Source organism: Tasmannia lanceolata, unplaced genomic scaffold (assembly GCF_043159265.1).
Source record: "Tasmannia lanceolata isolate RefF3 unplaced genomic scaffold, GAP_Taslan_0.1 ptg000003l, whole genome shotgun sequence".
Lineage (NCBI taxonomy): Eukaryota > Viridiplantae > Streptophyta > Magnoliopsida > Canellales > Winteraceae > Tasmannia > Tasmannia lanceolata.
This window is the reverse complement of record NW_027518680.1, coordinates 56,767,706-56,783,203: the sequence shown is the minus strand read 5'-3', so window position 1 is coordinate 56,783,203 and position 15,498 is coordinate 56,767,706. Positions and strand designations below refer to the sequence as shown.

General features: G+C 45.6%; 1 protein-coding gene across 3 annotated transcripts in view; it reads right to left on the bottom strand.

Annotated features, from left to right (window-relative positions):
• The window catches only part of LOC143856331 (Galactose oxidase/kelch repeat superfamily protein), a 60,712-nt gene that overhangs the window by 25,170 nt on the left and 20,044 nt on the right, over window positions 1-15,498 (bottom strand). For 2 of the 3 annotated variants that reach the window (XM_077366528.1, XM_077366541.1), the window contains exons 5-7: window positions 3,297-3,449; window positions 1,346-1,507; window positions 765-953 (exon numbers count right to left, since the gene is read on the bottom strand). In XM_077366528.1, coding sequence (XP_077222643.1) covers window positions 765-953; window positions 1,346-1,507; window positions 3,297-3,449 — 504 coding nt within the window. The remainder of the gene's footprint in view (window positions 1-764; window positions 954-1,345; window positions 1,508-3,296; window positions 3,450-15,498) is intronic. The other variant, XM_077366536.1, reaches the window with a different exon arrangement.

The window sequence follows — 15,498 nt, the reverse complement described above, 5'->3', positions numbered from 1 at the left end:
GCATGTAAAAACCGTTCACAATAAAAAAAACACCTTCAACACAGCACAAAGGAAACAAATCCCAACCCCATATGCCATCTAATCTACAGTGTAACCTGCAAAAAAGACCCAACACAATAGCAAGGATCCAAATGACTGCCAGAACAAAGAAAACAACATGAGGCTTAAAGAGACAACATATGCAGGTTTAGAATTGTCTCCTCAAGATAACACAGCTAGGCGGGCTACTAATTTGTGACAAATAGAAAAAGTGTCATACAGCAGATTTCCAGGTTAAGATTTTAACACTAGATCACTAGCACTGCAATGGACAGATAAATCACAAGGACGACATAGATTAATTTACAAATTCCTATCTGAAAATGAGGTTACTAAAATATTTTTGGAATTGTGTAAATGTCAATAAATACAACCAGGATTTCAATGAAAACACAAAAAGCCGATGATGAGCAACACATTATGAGTGTAGTCATGACACAAGCATGGTTTTAAATTTCGGATTTCGGTTGGGACCGAAACCGAAATCACCAAAATCCAAAACTTCGGCCAGATTCCCAAATTTCGGCCTAAATTTCGGGAAAATGTGATTTTTTAAGTTTTTTTCCAAAATTTCAGCCGAAACTACCGAAATTTCAGTACATGAATGAAATTTGCTTTTTTTTACCAAATTTCGGGCGAAATTTCAGTTTCGGCCATGTCCGAAACCGAAACCAAAATTTAAATCCTTCTTGTAATATAGACATTGTAAGAGTAAAGCCGCTCACCTGCAGCACCATAACTTGGCAAAGGTACTGGAGGGTACGAATCAGACATCATCGTAAGCTTGGACCCATCTTTATCATTTTCACATCTGTTCATAGGAAGATATTGTTCTTGACGTTTTTTCTTTAATTCTTTCCTAATAGAGAACTTTTCTGGCCTCTGTTCATCTTGCCCATTTTCCATTGAGATTCCTGGTTATATCAATATCATAGCAAATTATCAACAAATAAACACAATTTCAAAGTCATTCAAAAAATAAACTTACAAGACCATTGAAGTATTTTATGCACCAACCCAAAATATGGTAAACTCCAGTACTAAAGAAAAAGAAAACAAAACACAAAGGCTCGGTTTGATTGCCTCTCCTGGGTAGAAAGGAAACTAGGAAAGTGAAAAAAAAAGTCGGTAGAATTTCTCATCTATTTCAAATTGATGGAATGCATCATGGGGAGGGTCTCTTTCATGAAGAATTTCAAAAGCATGGATACATCTGCCCATCTTTTTCACTTAACCAATAATCTGCTAAGGAATCAAGTAATAAAATAGAAATTAAAACAATGTAAGAAGTCTAAAGCAGTCAAACCTGTGAATAAATAGTACATATCATCAAGGGCCTCAAGATTGTCATTGCAACCGCCTATGAAAACAAGAACACCATTTCGAGGATCCAAACAGTCCCCGGCTACGGAAAATCTAGCAGAAGGCCCTGGGCCTGCATTCGTCACTTTGTTCCAGATGCCAGTATCTGCAAGAATTTTAACAGATAAATTGTTTGATAGGGAACCTGCTCTAAAATTATTGATCAAAATTCAGAAGGTAGGGAATATTGAGTAGCAGATAAAGAAGTTCTGAAGAAAAATCACCAATATGAAAAAGAAAATAACAATAAAATCTAAGGTATAAACAACTTGGAGCTGGGCCTTCTCTTTGCACTACTACGGATACAAAAATAAGGGAAGAATTGGATTAATAATAAAAAAGATTTATAGAATTACAGAGAATTTATAATTACAATAGTAATGACTAGGGTTGAGCTTGTAGCTAAATCTGATGAACCTCTGCGCCTCAACCTTGACGTTACAATTTTACTCCCACTATAAGCTTCCTAACTAAGTCACAAATATCGTTCTCGGGAATTTCTCGGCAAGGGAAAATCTTGAGATATATTAAATTTGTTTTATTTTTTCGGGTTTATACCTAGGAAAAAAAGGTAAAAATAAAATTATATAAATATATATATATATATATGTATAGAAATTAAGAAAAAATAAAAAATATCGTAAAAGTACAGTAAAAATAAAAAATAAAATTATATAAATATATATATATATATATATATGTACAGAAATTAAGAAAAAATAAAAAATATCGTAAAAGTACAGTAAAAATATAGTGATATTATCATGGTAAATGAAAACTATCGCTATAGTTTTAAAATTTTTGGGATTTTTTCATTTTATCAAAATGTCATGATAAAATCGCTATATTTTAAAAATATCGGAGATATTTGTGACATAGCTTACTAATAGGGTTTGATGCTTGCTTTGGAAGCTAATTGTTTTTATTCCAAAATTTAGCTGACGCAAACATAGTATTGATTAGAAGATCGCTTCCAACGGAAATTGAAGCACCCTTATTTAAGATATTTTTCCCTATATGAGAAACATACTTTAGTGCAGACTGTGTTACTAGATTTTCCACCAGCTCCTTGACTCCAGACCGAAGCTTATTCAGGCATCAAATTGCTCTAAGGTCCTTACTTCATTTAAAACCTTATAAATGTAAATTTTTCCATATCTATTACATGCCTTTTAAATGTTAGTATTTTACATATCCTTATTATGTATTTTATCATTTCCTAATTTAGAATAATTGTTTACATACTTATGCGAACTTGACAAACAAGCAAACAGTAGTAGACCGATATCCTAGTAAGCAACTAAGTACTATCCAAATCTAATAGATAATCTTAAAATTATCAAATCATTGCTTTAAGTTGAAGTAAATATAGCAAAAAATATCAAAATAGAATTAAATACAAATATAATGCAGAAACGTTGTGTATCACTCTATTTCTGAGACCATATCACCCAATTGACTCAGATATGGGTAATACAAATTGTTAACTTTCCAACTTCTCCTAAAGCTTAAGCTGTTGGAGAAAGGCATTATTTATCTTTTATACTTTAACACAAATGAAATGTATCGTTGATATCGCCAATACTTATCATTTCGTCCTTTGACCAATATGGTGACCAGTATTGATATCATGAACTTTGTGCAATCATTGTGTTTGTAGAGATCATTTTTTACAACTGTTTGATGTCGTTTTCAAAAAAAAAAAACATTTTCCAGTCAAATGTAAAATCACTCAAAATTACCAAAATGCTCCTAGGTAAGCTTGTAAGATGACACAGGTTGTCACTAAGATCAACAAGTGCATTTTCTTCGGAGCACTAGCACAAAAACTACAAAAAATGTAATGATGACAGAGTGAACACAATAGATGCAGAAATTTGAAATGGAATACGTACCCACATTTAGTACATGAAGGTCATCATAAAGATTTTTGTCATCAGTAAATCCCCCAAATACAAACAATTGCTTTCCAAGTGCTACAACTGAATGGCCCGCACGAGGGGCTAGCATTTGGCCAGAAGTATTTAACTCCTTCCAGACAAGTGTATCTGTTATTGAGAGACATAGCACTCATAATCTAACAAAACGACTATAAAGGAACAAATACACAAGTGCATAATACCAATAAGTGTCCCTAAGCAATCAAAAGTAATTAAAAATAAGCTTATTTCTAAAAATATGGTCAACATAAACCAATCATCAATATAATCTTTCTAAGCCACAACATTCATGTCAATCCTTGATTAAACGCAAGGTTTTAAATTTCTGTTCCGGTAGCCATGGAAACAAAAATATTCCGTTGGAAATTTCGATGAAATCTTGTAAAATCATGAAAATGTATGCAAATGATATAATTTTAAGATGAAACTTCAGGAAATGTTAGAATAAGTACAGGAAATGTTAGAATAAGTACAAATACGCACTCAGAAACTATCACATAAGACGCTGATCCAAAATGGTTTAATGGCATTGAACACCTAGTGACATGCGATGTTGTGCTTGTCTGATAATTCACTACATATCACATTTCACGTGTAAATCATATAAATATTTATACATGATATATAAGCCATATTTCACATGCGATTCATATAAACATAATTACATAACACATACTGATGTAGTATACCACTAATGTGCTTACAATTTTGGTTTCGGTAAATGTTTGGGTTTCGGTATCGTTTTGGTGGGGTTGACAGAAACATTTTGGCAGTTTCATGTCGGGTTCGGTGGAAATTTAAAAACATGATTAAATGCGGAACGGAATACCCCAAAAACCATTAATGAGGCTTTCATGCAAAATTTTCAATGTGTAAGGGTAACTAGATCTTTCCAGACCAAGAAAGTAGTAACAGCCTATTTTAAGCTCAAATGAGTAGATGGGTAATATTTTGTGACAAGTTCATAAGTGGATTAGAGAGAGAGAGAGAAAGAGAGAGAGGAAAATGAAGAGAAACATGAGACTGTGCATGATCTCATGTTATGATACGCAGAAAATGGGAACAGAAACGAACACAGACATGGTAATGGAGGCATGCCACGGCATTTTCCAAACATAAGACATGGATGCAGATACAAGTATCTCATGCCATGAGTTAAGGCACAAGACATCTAAAAATAAAGCATTATAAAACTTAATTATATTTAACTTAGGCATTGGAATTAATCATAAATGCAAAATAGGATTCATAAGACTCAGTTGAAGTTATAATCCCAAATATAAGACAATAAGAAGAAAAATATATTATAGTTAATTTGAATAGAGAATCAAATGTTTGAAACTAGATAATTTTTCTTTTTTTGAAAGATAAAAGGAAAAAGAAGTAGATAATTATCTGACCAACAGAAGTATCTGTTAGAAATGAGATTAGGGTTAGAAAGAGAGGAAGAAGAAGCGAGGAAGAAGAAGAGGAGCGAAGGATGGAGAGTCTCCACTAGGGAGCTCCTCATGAACATAGTTGTCGACTCGTGACCCGTTTTCTTAATTTTCCGACTCATGACTCGACTCGTGACTCGTAAGAGTTTTTGACAAATGCAGAAATTTAGTTGGGAAAATTACAATCTGGAATTCTAATAAGAAATGGATTTTAAGTCCAACAATAGAGCTTACAATCGGGATTCTGGATTTTAAGTCCAAACAACAATAGGTTGTGCCCCAAATAGATTAACTTTGAGCCCCAATCAGATTATTATTGGAGTCAAAATTAAATGTAACTTGAGCTCAAAACAAATTATTGGACCCAAAAAGATTAATTTTGAGCCCCAAACAGATTATTGGACTCAAAATTAAACATAATTTTGAGACCAGTAATCAGTTTAGGGCTCTCAATCGATTGTCACAACACAATCTCAAACAAACAGGGCCTCACCTGAGAACAACTACCTTTGATGAATTGGGCCTCTCGTGGAAAGCCATTTCTCAGCTGGCTTTTGCATGTGAGAACAGCCACCTTTGATGAATTAAATGGATAAGACAAAATCAACCGTGTGGATGTTCTTGTTAAATTTTGGAGAGAAGATTTCACTAATCTTGAATACCTTGGATAAATTACAAAGACAATTGATGGTGCTTGATGGGGTATGAAAAGCAACGACCAATTGGCTGTCGACACGTGGCCCCAGAAAGGCCTACCACAAATCCAGCATCTGCCCAGGGGTAATCCGGTAATTACCTAAGAGTAGGTAAACCTAAACCCACAAAAGGGCCGACACATGTCCTGGGGTAGGTAATCCAACCACCCCAGGTTTCCCTCTATAAAAGGCCTCTCAAGGCTCAAAGCAAGGGGTAATAACTTCGGAACCACCACTCTTAAAGTTTTGGCTCTGCACTTCTGCTCATACTGACTTGAGTGTCGAGGGCCCGTCCGGAGTACGACTCCGGGTTAGTCTTCTGACCTCGTGCGCTCTTGTACAGGGCTTCATTCCTTCACCTCAACCCCTTGGGCCCGCCAGATCAGCTCTTTCGTCAGTGTCGTATCTGTTACCAATTCTAGGCATAACATATTGGCGCCATCCGTGGGACCCTGAACTAAAAGCTGTTCAAATCCCCTCTACAAAATGGCAGGGCGGAAGAGTGCTCGGGTACCAACTGCCCGAGCTACCCTGAGCTGTAGTACCTCGCGGGGTTCGAAGTGACCGAATCGCCTCGTAGGTAGTGGCTCCCTCTGCAACAGCAGAGCAGAGCCCGGCTCATTCGGAACACCTCAATCCCACTCCCACTCCGGATCAAGTTCAAGCTCTCTTTCGACAGATGACTGCCCTTGTTGGTCAATACCAACATCTGATCCAAGCACCTCCCCAGCACCCCCAGAGGCCCCATGACCTGTACAGGAAAGGTCGAGTGCCCACAGGAGAGGGCCAACGCGCCTTAGTAGAGACCGAACCCACCACTCCACGAGGCGAGTCCATCATTCCAGAACCAAACATGCCCATACAGAGCCTCACCACCGCCGGAGGTCACGATCTCGCTCCGCGCAAAAGCACCAAGCCAAGGAAGACAGTGCGCCGCAGGAAAGATCCCGCCATCATCGAAGGAGTCCGGAAAGTCATTCCGGCTCTGCTGCGAGCCCCTCAGTAGAGAAAAACAAATCATTGGGCCGAGCAGACCAGAGGGCTGATCCGGTGCTACGGAGGATAGAAGAGATAGACCACCGCATAAAAGAGCTGGCAAAGGATCAAGGCCGGCCCGCTGCGAAGACGTACTCGAGCACACCTCCGTTCACCGATAATGTTATGAACGCGCCAGCACCCAGAGGGTTCAAAATGCCGACGGTTCCGCAATATGACGGAACCACCGACCCTGTAGACCACCTGGAGACGTTCAGGACTATGATGCTCCTCCACGGCGCCTCTGACGGATTCCTCTGCAGAGCATTCCCGACTACGCTGACCGGTGCAGCCCGGGACTGGTACTCGAGGATCAAGCCGAACTCCATCAGCAACTTTGAGGACTTTGAGGACGATCTGGTCCGCCATTTTATGAGCAACCGGAGGCCAAAGAAAACAACAGCATCCCTGATGGCCTTGCGGCAGGAGGATAATGAACCTCTGAAAACATTCGTCAGCCGTTTCAACAGGGAAGCTCTCCAAGTGCCGAATTTGGATCCCTAAGCCGCCATGAATGCGCTCCTCGCAGGCGCCAAATCCAACGATTTCCGCCGATCAGTTGCTCGCCAGAACCCGCACTCACTGGCGGATCTGATGGCCGGAGCCGAGGAATATATAGCCGTGGAGACTCTGGCGGCCTTAGACTCAAACCGGATGAGAACCTCTAAAGAAAAGAACCCTACCAAGCAGCGTAGGGATGATAAGGCCCCCAGAAGAGAAAGGTCCCCCAGAGGAGGGAAGAGAACTTTACCCCTCTCAACACCTCCCGGAGACACATACTGACTGCGATCAGAGGAGAAGAATTCGTAAGATGGCCGACCAGGATGATCTCCAAAGGAAACAAGAGAGACAAGTCGAAGTACTGTCGGTTCCACAGGGACCACGGGCACGACACAGACGAGTGCTGGCAGCTCACGGAGGAAATCGAGCTACTGATCGGTCGGGGATACTTGAAAAAATATGTCAAAGATGACGGCCACAGAAGAGAGCGCAGGGAGAAGAGTCTCCGGGGCCAGAGCCCTCGACGGTCGCAGCCGCCCCCTGCACGGAATCAATCTCCCCCATAATCGAGTCCACAGCCGGAGATGTGCCGATCCCAGGCTCCCAGCCCAAGGGGGTCATCAACACAATTATGGGCGGACCTGCAGCCGGGGGTACATCACCTGCTGCTCGAAAAGCCTACACACGAAGGGTCAATGTCGTGCACACGTGCAGTAAAAGGATGAAGATAGAGAACGAGATTTCTTTCTCAGATGCGGATCTCAACAATTTGATACTACCTCACGACGACGCACTGGTCCTAACCATGCTCGTCGCGAACTGGAAGTTGAAGAAAATCCTTGTCGACAACGGGAGTTCGGCCGATATCCTGTACTATCAAGCTTTTAAGCAAATGATGATAGGAGAAGACCGCTTGAGGCCAACAAACTCCAACCTGTTCGGTTTCTCGGGAGAGATCGTGAAAGTAGGACAGATTGAACTCCCAGTCCTCGTCGAGGAGCCGCCCTGTCAAGCCTTCGCGATGGTCAACTTCCTGGTAGTGAGGGCCACGTCGGTCTATAACGCTATCTTTGGACGACCCAGCCAGAACCTCATCCCCGCCGTCGCCTCAGCATATCACCAGAAAATGAAGTTTATAACACCAAACGGCGTGGGTGAAGTCAGAGGAGATCAACCACAGTCCAAGGAGTGCTATGCCATGGCACTCAAAGGCAAAAACGCCTCATAATCGCTGCCGATTGAGCTACTTGATCTGAGAGATGAAGCCCAGGTGAATCAGCCCGCCGAAGACCACATCTCCATCCCTCTGTGCAAAGGCGATAGTGAGAAGGTCGTCCAAATCGGCTCCTCTCTGGACAGTAGCACCCGGCAGAACCTCACCCAGTTTCTTCAAGACAATGCAGACGTCTTTACATGAGCTCCCGCAGACATGCCCGGCATAGATCCGGGGGTCAGCATGCACAGACTCGGTGTTGATATCACTTGCAGACCGGTGAAACAAAAAATGAGACATTTTGCCCTGGAAAGGCGGCAGGCGATCAAGGAAGAAGTGGAGAGGCTCCTGAGGGCTGACTTCATTCAAGAAATCCAGTATCCGGATTGGCTAGCGAACGTGGTCCTAGTAAAGAAAGCCAATGGGAAGTGGAGGACCTGCGTTGATTTCACCGATTTGAACAAAGCTTGTCCCAAGGACAGCTACCTGCTCCCGAAAATCGAATCAGAATGTATGAATCAAATATACCAAAGACCTCCTTCATAACAGATCAGGGGACGTATTGTTACCGCGTCATGCCTTTCGGCCTAAAAAATGCCGGGGCCACATATCAGAGGCTCGTGAACAAGCTCTTCGAGAAACAGATCGGCTGTAACATGGAAGTCTATGTAGATGATATGCTGGTCAAAAGCCAAAGTGCACAAGATCATTTATCCGACCTGAAAGATACATTCCAAGTCCTAAGGGAGCATAACATGAAGCTCAACCCCACGAAGTGCACCTTCGGTGTCAGTTCGAGAAAATTCTTAGGATTCATGGTCAGCCGAAGAGGGATAGAGGCCAATCCGGAAAAGATCAAAGCCATGGTGGAGCTCACTCCACCGAGGACCATTAGAGAAGTACAGCGGCTAACCAGAATGGTAGCCGCACTGGGGCGCTTCATCTCAAAGTCTGCAGAGAGATGCCTGCCTTTCTTCAACGCTGTCAAAGGAATTAAAACGGCACCATGGATACAGGAGTGCCAAGTCGCATTCGAAGAGTTAAAACAGTATTTGTCCTTTCCACTGCTGTTGACAAAGCCAGAGCCGGGGGAGGAGCTGCTTTTGTACTTATCCGTAAGCCCCCAGGCACTAGCAGATGTGCTAATCCGAGAAGAGCACAACCAGTAGAAACCGATCTACTATGTCAGCAAAGTCCTACACGACGCTGAAATCAGGTACAAGCGGGTTGAGAAATTGGCATACGCCCTGATCATGGCGGCCAGAAAACTGAGGCCGTATTTTCAAGCCCACACAATAAAGGTCCTGACTGATCAGCCGCTCAGACAGGTTCTCCACAGACCAGACCCCTCAGGGCGACTTGTGAAATGGGTCGTGGAGCTGAGCGAATTTGATATCCAGTACCTGCCTAGGCCGGCGATAAAAGCCCAAGTGCTGGCAGACTTCGTGGTCGAGTGCACCATCCACCAGCAAAGCATCGAGTCTGAAGTCGCCCAAACCCCGGTTGCAGAGAATGCAACTACAACTGGGGAGCGAACGGAAGCTGAGACTGAACCCGGAAGAACAGAAGACATCGACATCCCTGTACCTGAAGAACAGAACCCATTGTCCAACGAACAGCTCTGGGAAGTATATGTGGACGGATCTTCAAACAAGGTTGGTTGTGGAGCCGGTTTGATTCCCACTGGCCCGATAACTTTGTTCTGGATTATGCGCTAAGGTTCGGATTCCGTGCGTCCAACAATGAGGCAGAACATGAGACTCTCATCGCCGGAATGAACCTAGCAGTCCAGACCAGCGCCCAAAGGCTGAAGGCGTATTGCGACTCCCAGTTGGTCGCAAACCAGATCCAAGGAGTCTATGAGGCCCGCGACGAGCGCATGATCAAGTGCCTCTCCAAGGTCCGCCAGTTGGCCAGCAAGTTCAAAAACTTCGAGGTCATCAGAATCCCTAGAACGGAAAAAGCAAAAGCGGATGTGCTATCTAAGCTGGCTGCATCCGGTTACACCACTCTTGGGAGTATATATATGGAATTTCTGAAGAAATCCAGTATCGGAAATGAGACTGTCGAAGTAATGCAGGTCTAGCACGAGCCGTGCTGGATGGACAAAATCGTTGAGTACCTACGTAGCGGGAAGCTTCCCGAAGCCAAGAAGGAAGCCCGCAAAGTGATACAGAGAGCAGCCCGGTTTTCCCTCGATGGTGAGAGCCTGTACAAAAGGTCGTACACCCTTCCATACCTAAAATGCCTCCGGCCAAGCAACGCCGCATACGCTCTGCAAGAGACGCACGAAGGAATTTGCGGGGAACACCTGGGGGGCAAGGCCCTGGCCATCAATGTACTGCTGAGAGGCCTGTACTGGCCAACCTTGAGGCAAGACGCTCTGGACCTGGTCAAAAGGTGCGAGAGATGCCAAAAGTTCTCTCCCACCATCCATCAACCTGCTGTGTCCATGGCCCCGATCATCAGCTCGCTCCCTTTCGCAGTATGGGGGATGGGAATGGGGATGGACATCTTGGGCCCCTCTCCGCCAGCCTCCGGGAGACGTGAGTTCGTCGTGGTAGCCATTGACTATTTTACCAAGTGGGTGGAGGCTGAACCTCTGGCCCAGATCACGGAGCAAAACGTGCAGACCTTCTTCTGGAAGTCAGTCGTTTGCAGATTTGGGATACCCCGCGTCTTGATAACGGACAACAGCAGACAGTTCGACTAGGGGTGGACATGGTTCGGTTCAGTTTTGGGGTATACCCAGAACCGAACCATATATAATCGGTTCCCTGAAATTGGAACCAGAACCGAACCATAACCATATATAATCGGTTCGGTTCAGTTCGGTTCTGGGTTTACCCAACCTTCACCAAATGTAGATATTTTGCCTAATCGTATTTATAATCGGTTCGGTCCTGTTTATATATGAACTACAAACACTAACATGCACGAATTTGGAATAATCAGGCACAAATTTGCACAAATTTGAGCAATGCAAAAATTATATATGACCTACAAACATGCACAAATTTGGAATAATCAAGCACAAATTTGGGGGGTGAATTAAAATTTTAAAGGCAAAGCGATGAGGCATTAGGTTTTAAGGTGAGGGTCGGTTCTAGGTTCGGTTTTCGGTTCCAGGATCCCAAACCCAGAACCGAACCGAATTTCCATCGGTTCCAGGATATCAGAACCGGAACCGAACCATATAAATATGGAACCGAGCCGAACCGAACCATATGTGCTGGTTCGGTTCGGTTCCTCGTTTCGAACCGGAACCATGTCCACCCCTAAGTTCGACTGCCGGAACTTTCGAAAATTCTGCTCTGACTTGAAGATCGAACAGAGATTCACTTCAGTGGCGCACCCTCAAACGAATGGGCAGACCGAAGTAACGAACAGAATCCTACTCCAGAGAATCAAAAAAAGGCTGGACGAGAAGGCAGGCCGATGGGCAGACGAACTTTATCACGTCCTCTGGGCGTATCGTACCACCCCGCGCACCGCTACGGGGGAATCGTCATTCAACTTGTCTTTTGGAACTGAGGCTGTAATACCCGTCGATGTTGGCGTCCCGTCTCCCAGAGTCACCAACTTCAATGAGCAGATCAATGGAGATGGGCTCCGCGCAAACCTCGACTTGATAGAGGAAGCCCGAGAAGAATCTCGAATCAGGGTCGCGGCCTACAAACAGAAAATGTCCAACTATCACGACCTAAAGATACGCCCAAGAGAATTCTGAGCAGGGGACCTAGTCTTGAGAAAAGCTGCTATCTCCCAACGAAGAAGGTAGGCAAACTCTCCCCGACCTGGGAGCGGCCGTACCAAGTGAAAGAGATAATTCGTCCGGGGAGTTACAAGCTTGAGACACTTGGGGAGCACCTACTACCCCACGCCTGGAATTCAAAGAACCTCCGAAAATACTATCACTAGCTGGCCACTTGGCGCAAAAGCCAATGTCATTGTACGTACGCTCAAATGTGAATGATAAAGAGGATACTGTTTCTTTGTAAATCTCCGAGCACTCCATCTCAGAAACCCAGTTCACTAAAACTTGGGTACTCGCTGCTTGGTTCGCCCCGGCTCGTCTCCACAAAGACCGGGAGCGCAATCCTGGTCAGGAACGGGCCCGGGCAGAAAAACCAAACCGTCTCAGAAACCCAGTTCACTAAAACTTTGGTACTCGCTGCTTGGTTCGCCCCGGCTCGTCTCCACAAAGACCAGGAGCGCACTCCTGGTCGGAAACGGGCCCGGGCAGAAAAACCAAACCGTCTCAGAAACCCAGTTCACTAAAACTTGGGTACTCGCTGCTTGGTTCGCCCCGGCTCGTCTCCACAAAGACTGGGAGCGCACTCCTGGTCGGAAACGGGCCCGGGCAGAAAAACCAAACCGTCTCAGAAACCCAGTTCACTAAAACTTAGGTACTCGCTGCTTGGTTCACCCCGGTTTGTCTCCCCAAAGACTGGAAGCACACTTCTGGTCAGAAACGGGCTCGGGCAGAAAAATAAACCTTTGCGAGATCCGGGTCAATGAAAACTTCAATACCTGCCAAGGGCGCCTTTCTGTTCGAAAACAAACTGTTGTACAAGTGTTATCGGCCCACAGTGTTGAGTTGATCAATACCAGTCAAAGGCACACCAGCGGAGACAGTAGATAACAAAATGTAATTTCTATTCATGGAAAGTGGGGCCTCCAAGGGCCATTACAAAAAGTAGGGCCTCCCGAGGGCCATTACAAAGAGAATCTGTAAACGGTGCCAAAAAGAAAAAAATGGGGAATTCAAGACACCCCATGACCACCGTTCCGCGGAGGATCTACCACCAGGGCCTCAGCTGCTGCGGTGGTGTCCTGCTCGTCGTCACCGGCCACCGGCGGGTCAGGAAGGATAAGGCCCGCCAGATCGACAGTCGGGTTGGATCCCTTGACCTGCTCAAGGCAATCCATGAATCCTAGCTTGTAAGATTCAGTGGACAAACTAATAAGTTTGTCCTCCTTCACAGCCTCTTCGACGACCGCCATCTGCCTCTCCCGGGCTCTCTCCCTCTGCGCATTGAGGGCGTCGGAAGCCTTCTGCTTCTGGACGGCATTATCGGACTTGAGCCGCCTTATCTCTTCGTCCCTCTCCTTAATGGACCTATGGAGCTCGGCGGCCTCCTGCATCAGTTTGCCGTTCTCCTCCTCGGACTGAGTGATTGCGGCAGAGAACTTCCGACTCTTCTCGCGAAAGTCATGATAATACAATCCGATCTGATAAAGCGAGGAGAAAATGGCCTCATCGGCCGCATCTAGATGCTCATTCAAAACCCGGAGCTGGTCCTGGTTCAGTAGGCCCTTGGTGACGATCTCCATAGCCACACGGCTGTCACCCAAGCCAGAGTCGCTCTTCTGAACGGCCCAATTAGGCCGGAAAACGTTGTCCCGGGACCTCGCAGGGGTGGGACGGACTCCGGTAAATGAGTCCCCTGGCTTAGCTGTCCCCGCTCCCCGGCCGTAGGAGCCGACAAGCTTTACTGTGGGCTTGCCCTTGGGGGGCGGTGCGTCCTTAGTTGGTGCAGGACTTGAAATCTCGGGGGCTTTCCTTTTCTGGCCCTGGCCCCTGCCGAAGGCCCCTTGCCTCACCTTCTCCAGCTTGGACTACGTCTGCATTTCTGAAATTCAACAGGACAAATAAAAACCGGTCAGAGACAAAGAACAAAAGAGGAGCTCAAAAGCAAGACTAGCAACATACGTGCCGGGGTCGCAGTACTAATGCCGAGCCGACCAGGACCTCTTCCCTAGAAAAGTCTGCACAATGAATCAGGCCCTCCCGATGCAACTCCTCACAGACTAGAGTAAACGTTCTCATACCCTCGCCCTCCAAAAGCGGCTTGTGGCTCAGCGCAAGTGTATCCGGGGTGTCCCACTTCAAAGGAACTGACCAGGGCTCAGTGGGCTCGCCGTCCTCTACATAAAAGAACTTGTTCTTCCATAAATGTATGGAGGATGGAATGCCAGTAATCATTTTCACCTCAAGGCGTTGGCTGATGTAAATCTAACCTCCATCCTTATGCCTCTTCAGGTGCGCACACACACATCCGGAACAGCGGTATGGACAAGCTCCTTTGGAGCCGGCCTTGGACGAGGTATATGAACCCGACCAGCGTCCTCCATGAGTTCGGTGCGACCTGAGCCGGAGCCAGGCCGTAATATCGAAGAACTGCGACGAAGAATGGATGCAAAGGGAACCTGAGCCCAGCTCTTAACGACTCATCATATATACAGACGTCGGTGCTATCATTGCAAGCCCTATCTCCCTCTATCGCAGCCCTCAGCCTGAACCTTTGGGGAATACAATACCTATCTCTAATATCCCCTAGTCTGGACTCATCCAGGATATTCTCCTCGTAAAGAGCCTGAATATTATATTTGGGATCGGCGTCCATCCCAGCCGTAGCAATGACCTCGACGGCCCGGCCCGGCCCGGAAGGAATGTGGTAGACGCCTCGGCGGCGTCACTATCTGCACTCGCCTTTGCTCGGAAGTAGCTATCAGTTGGGGGCGGGGTGGTATTTAAATCCAAAATCACCTCGTCCCCACTATCTACGACGTCTACACTAACACTAGGACTCGCCATATACGGGCCGGGAACCCTGGGCGGATTCGTTTGGGTCCTCTCCGACGAACTAGACCCCGAACTGCCCGAGGACGCGGACTCCCCTAAAGACGACCCAGAACCGGACTCAGAGCTAGAGGTACCACCGGACATAAGGGACACAGGAAAAGAATCAAATAAGGACGCGCTGAAAGAAGATTACCGGTCTGAAGAGAAATGCTCCTAATTCGCAGACGACCACAACCACAATCTACCCGAGCCGAACAGGCAGAGCAAAAAGATAAAGCAAAGAGGCGAAAGTAAAAAGTGAAAAATGAAGGGTGAAAACCTCTTCTTATAGCCCCTAGGCTTGAGGCGGTTCGCATTCATGAATCAGGTGGCGCCACGTGTCCCTTATTAATGAAGGGCACACACTTCGAGGCAAGGGGCGAGTAAATGCGCGCGTATAGACTACGCACGTAGTGTGGAGGTGGAAAAAATCTTTCAGGTGATTGAGGGTTATCTACGAAGTGCTGGAGTGCGGGATATCTTCTAAGTGACTACCCATCCAAAAATGTGTCCGTCCCAAGCCGGCCAGAATATGACGCATTCGCTAAACGACAAAAATGTGTCCGTCCCAGGCAAGACAGATGGCCTGGCCGGACAGATTTTACAACTTTGATTTCTGGCCGCCTCAGGCCGAACAGATTTACAACAT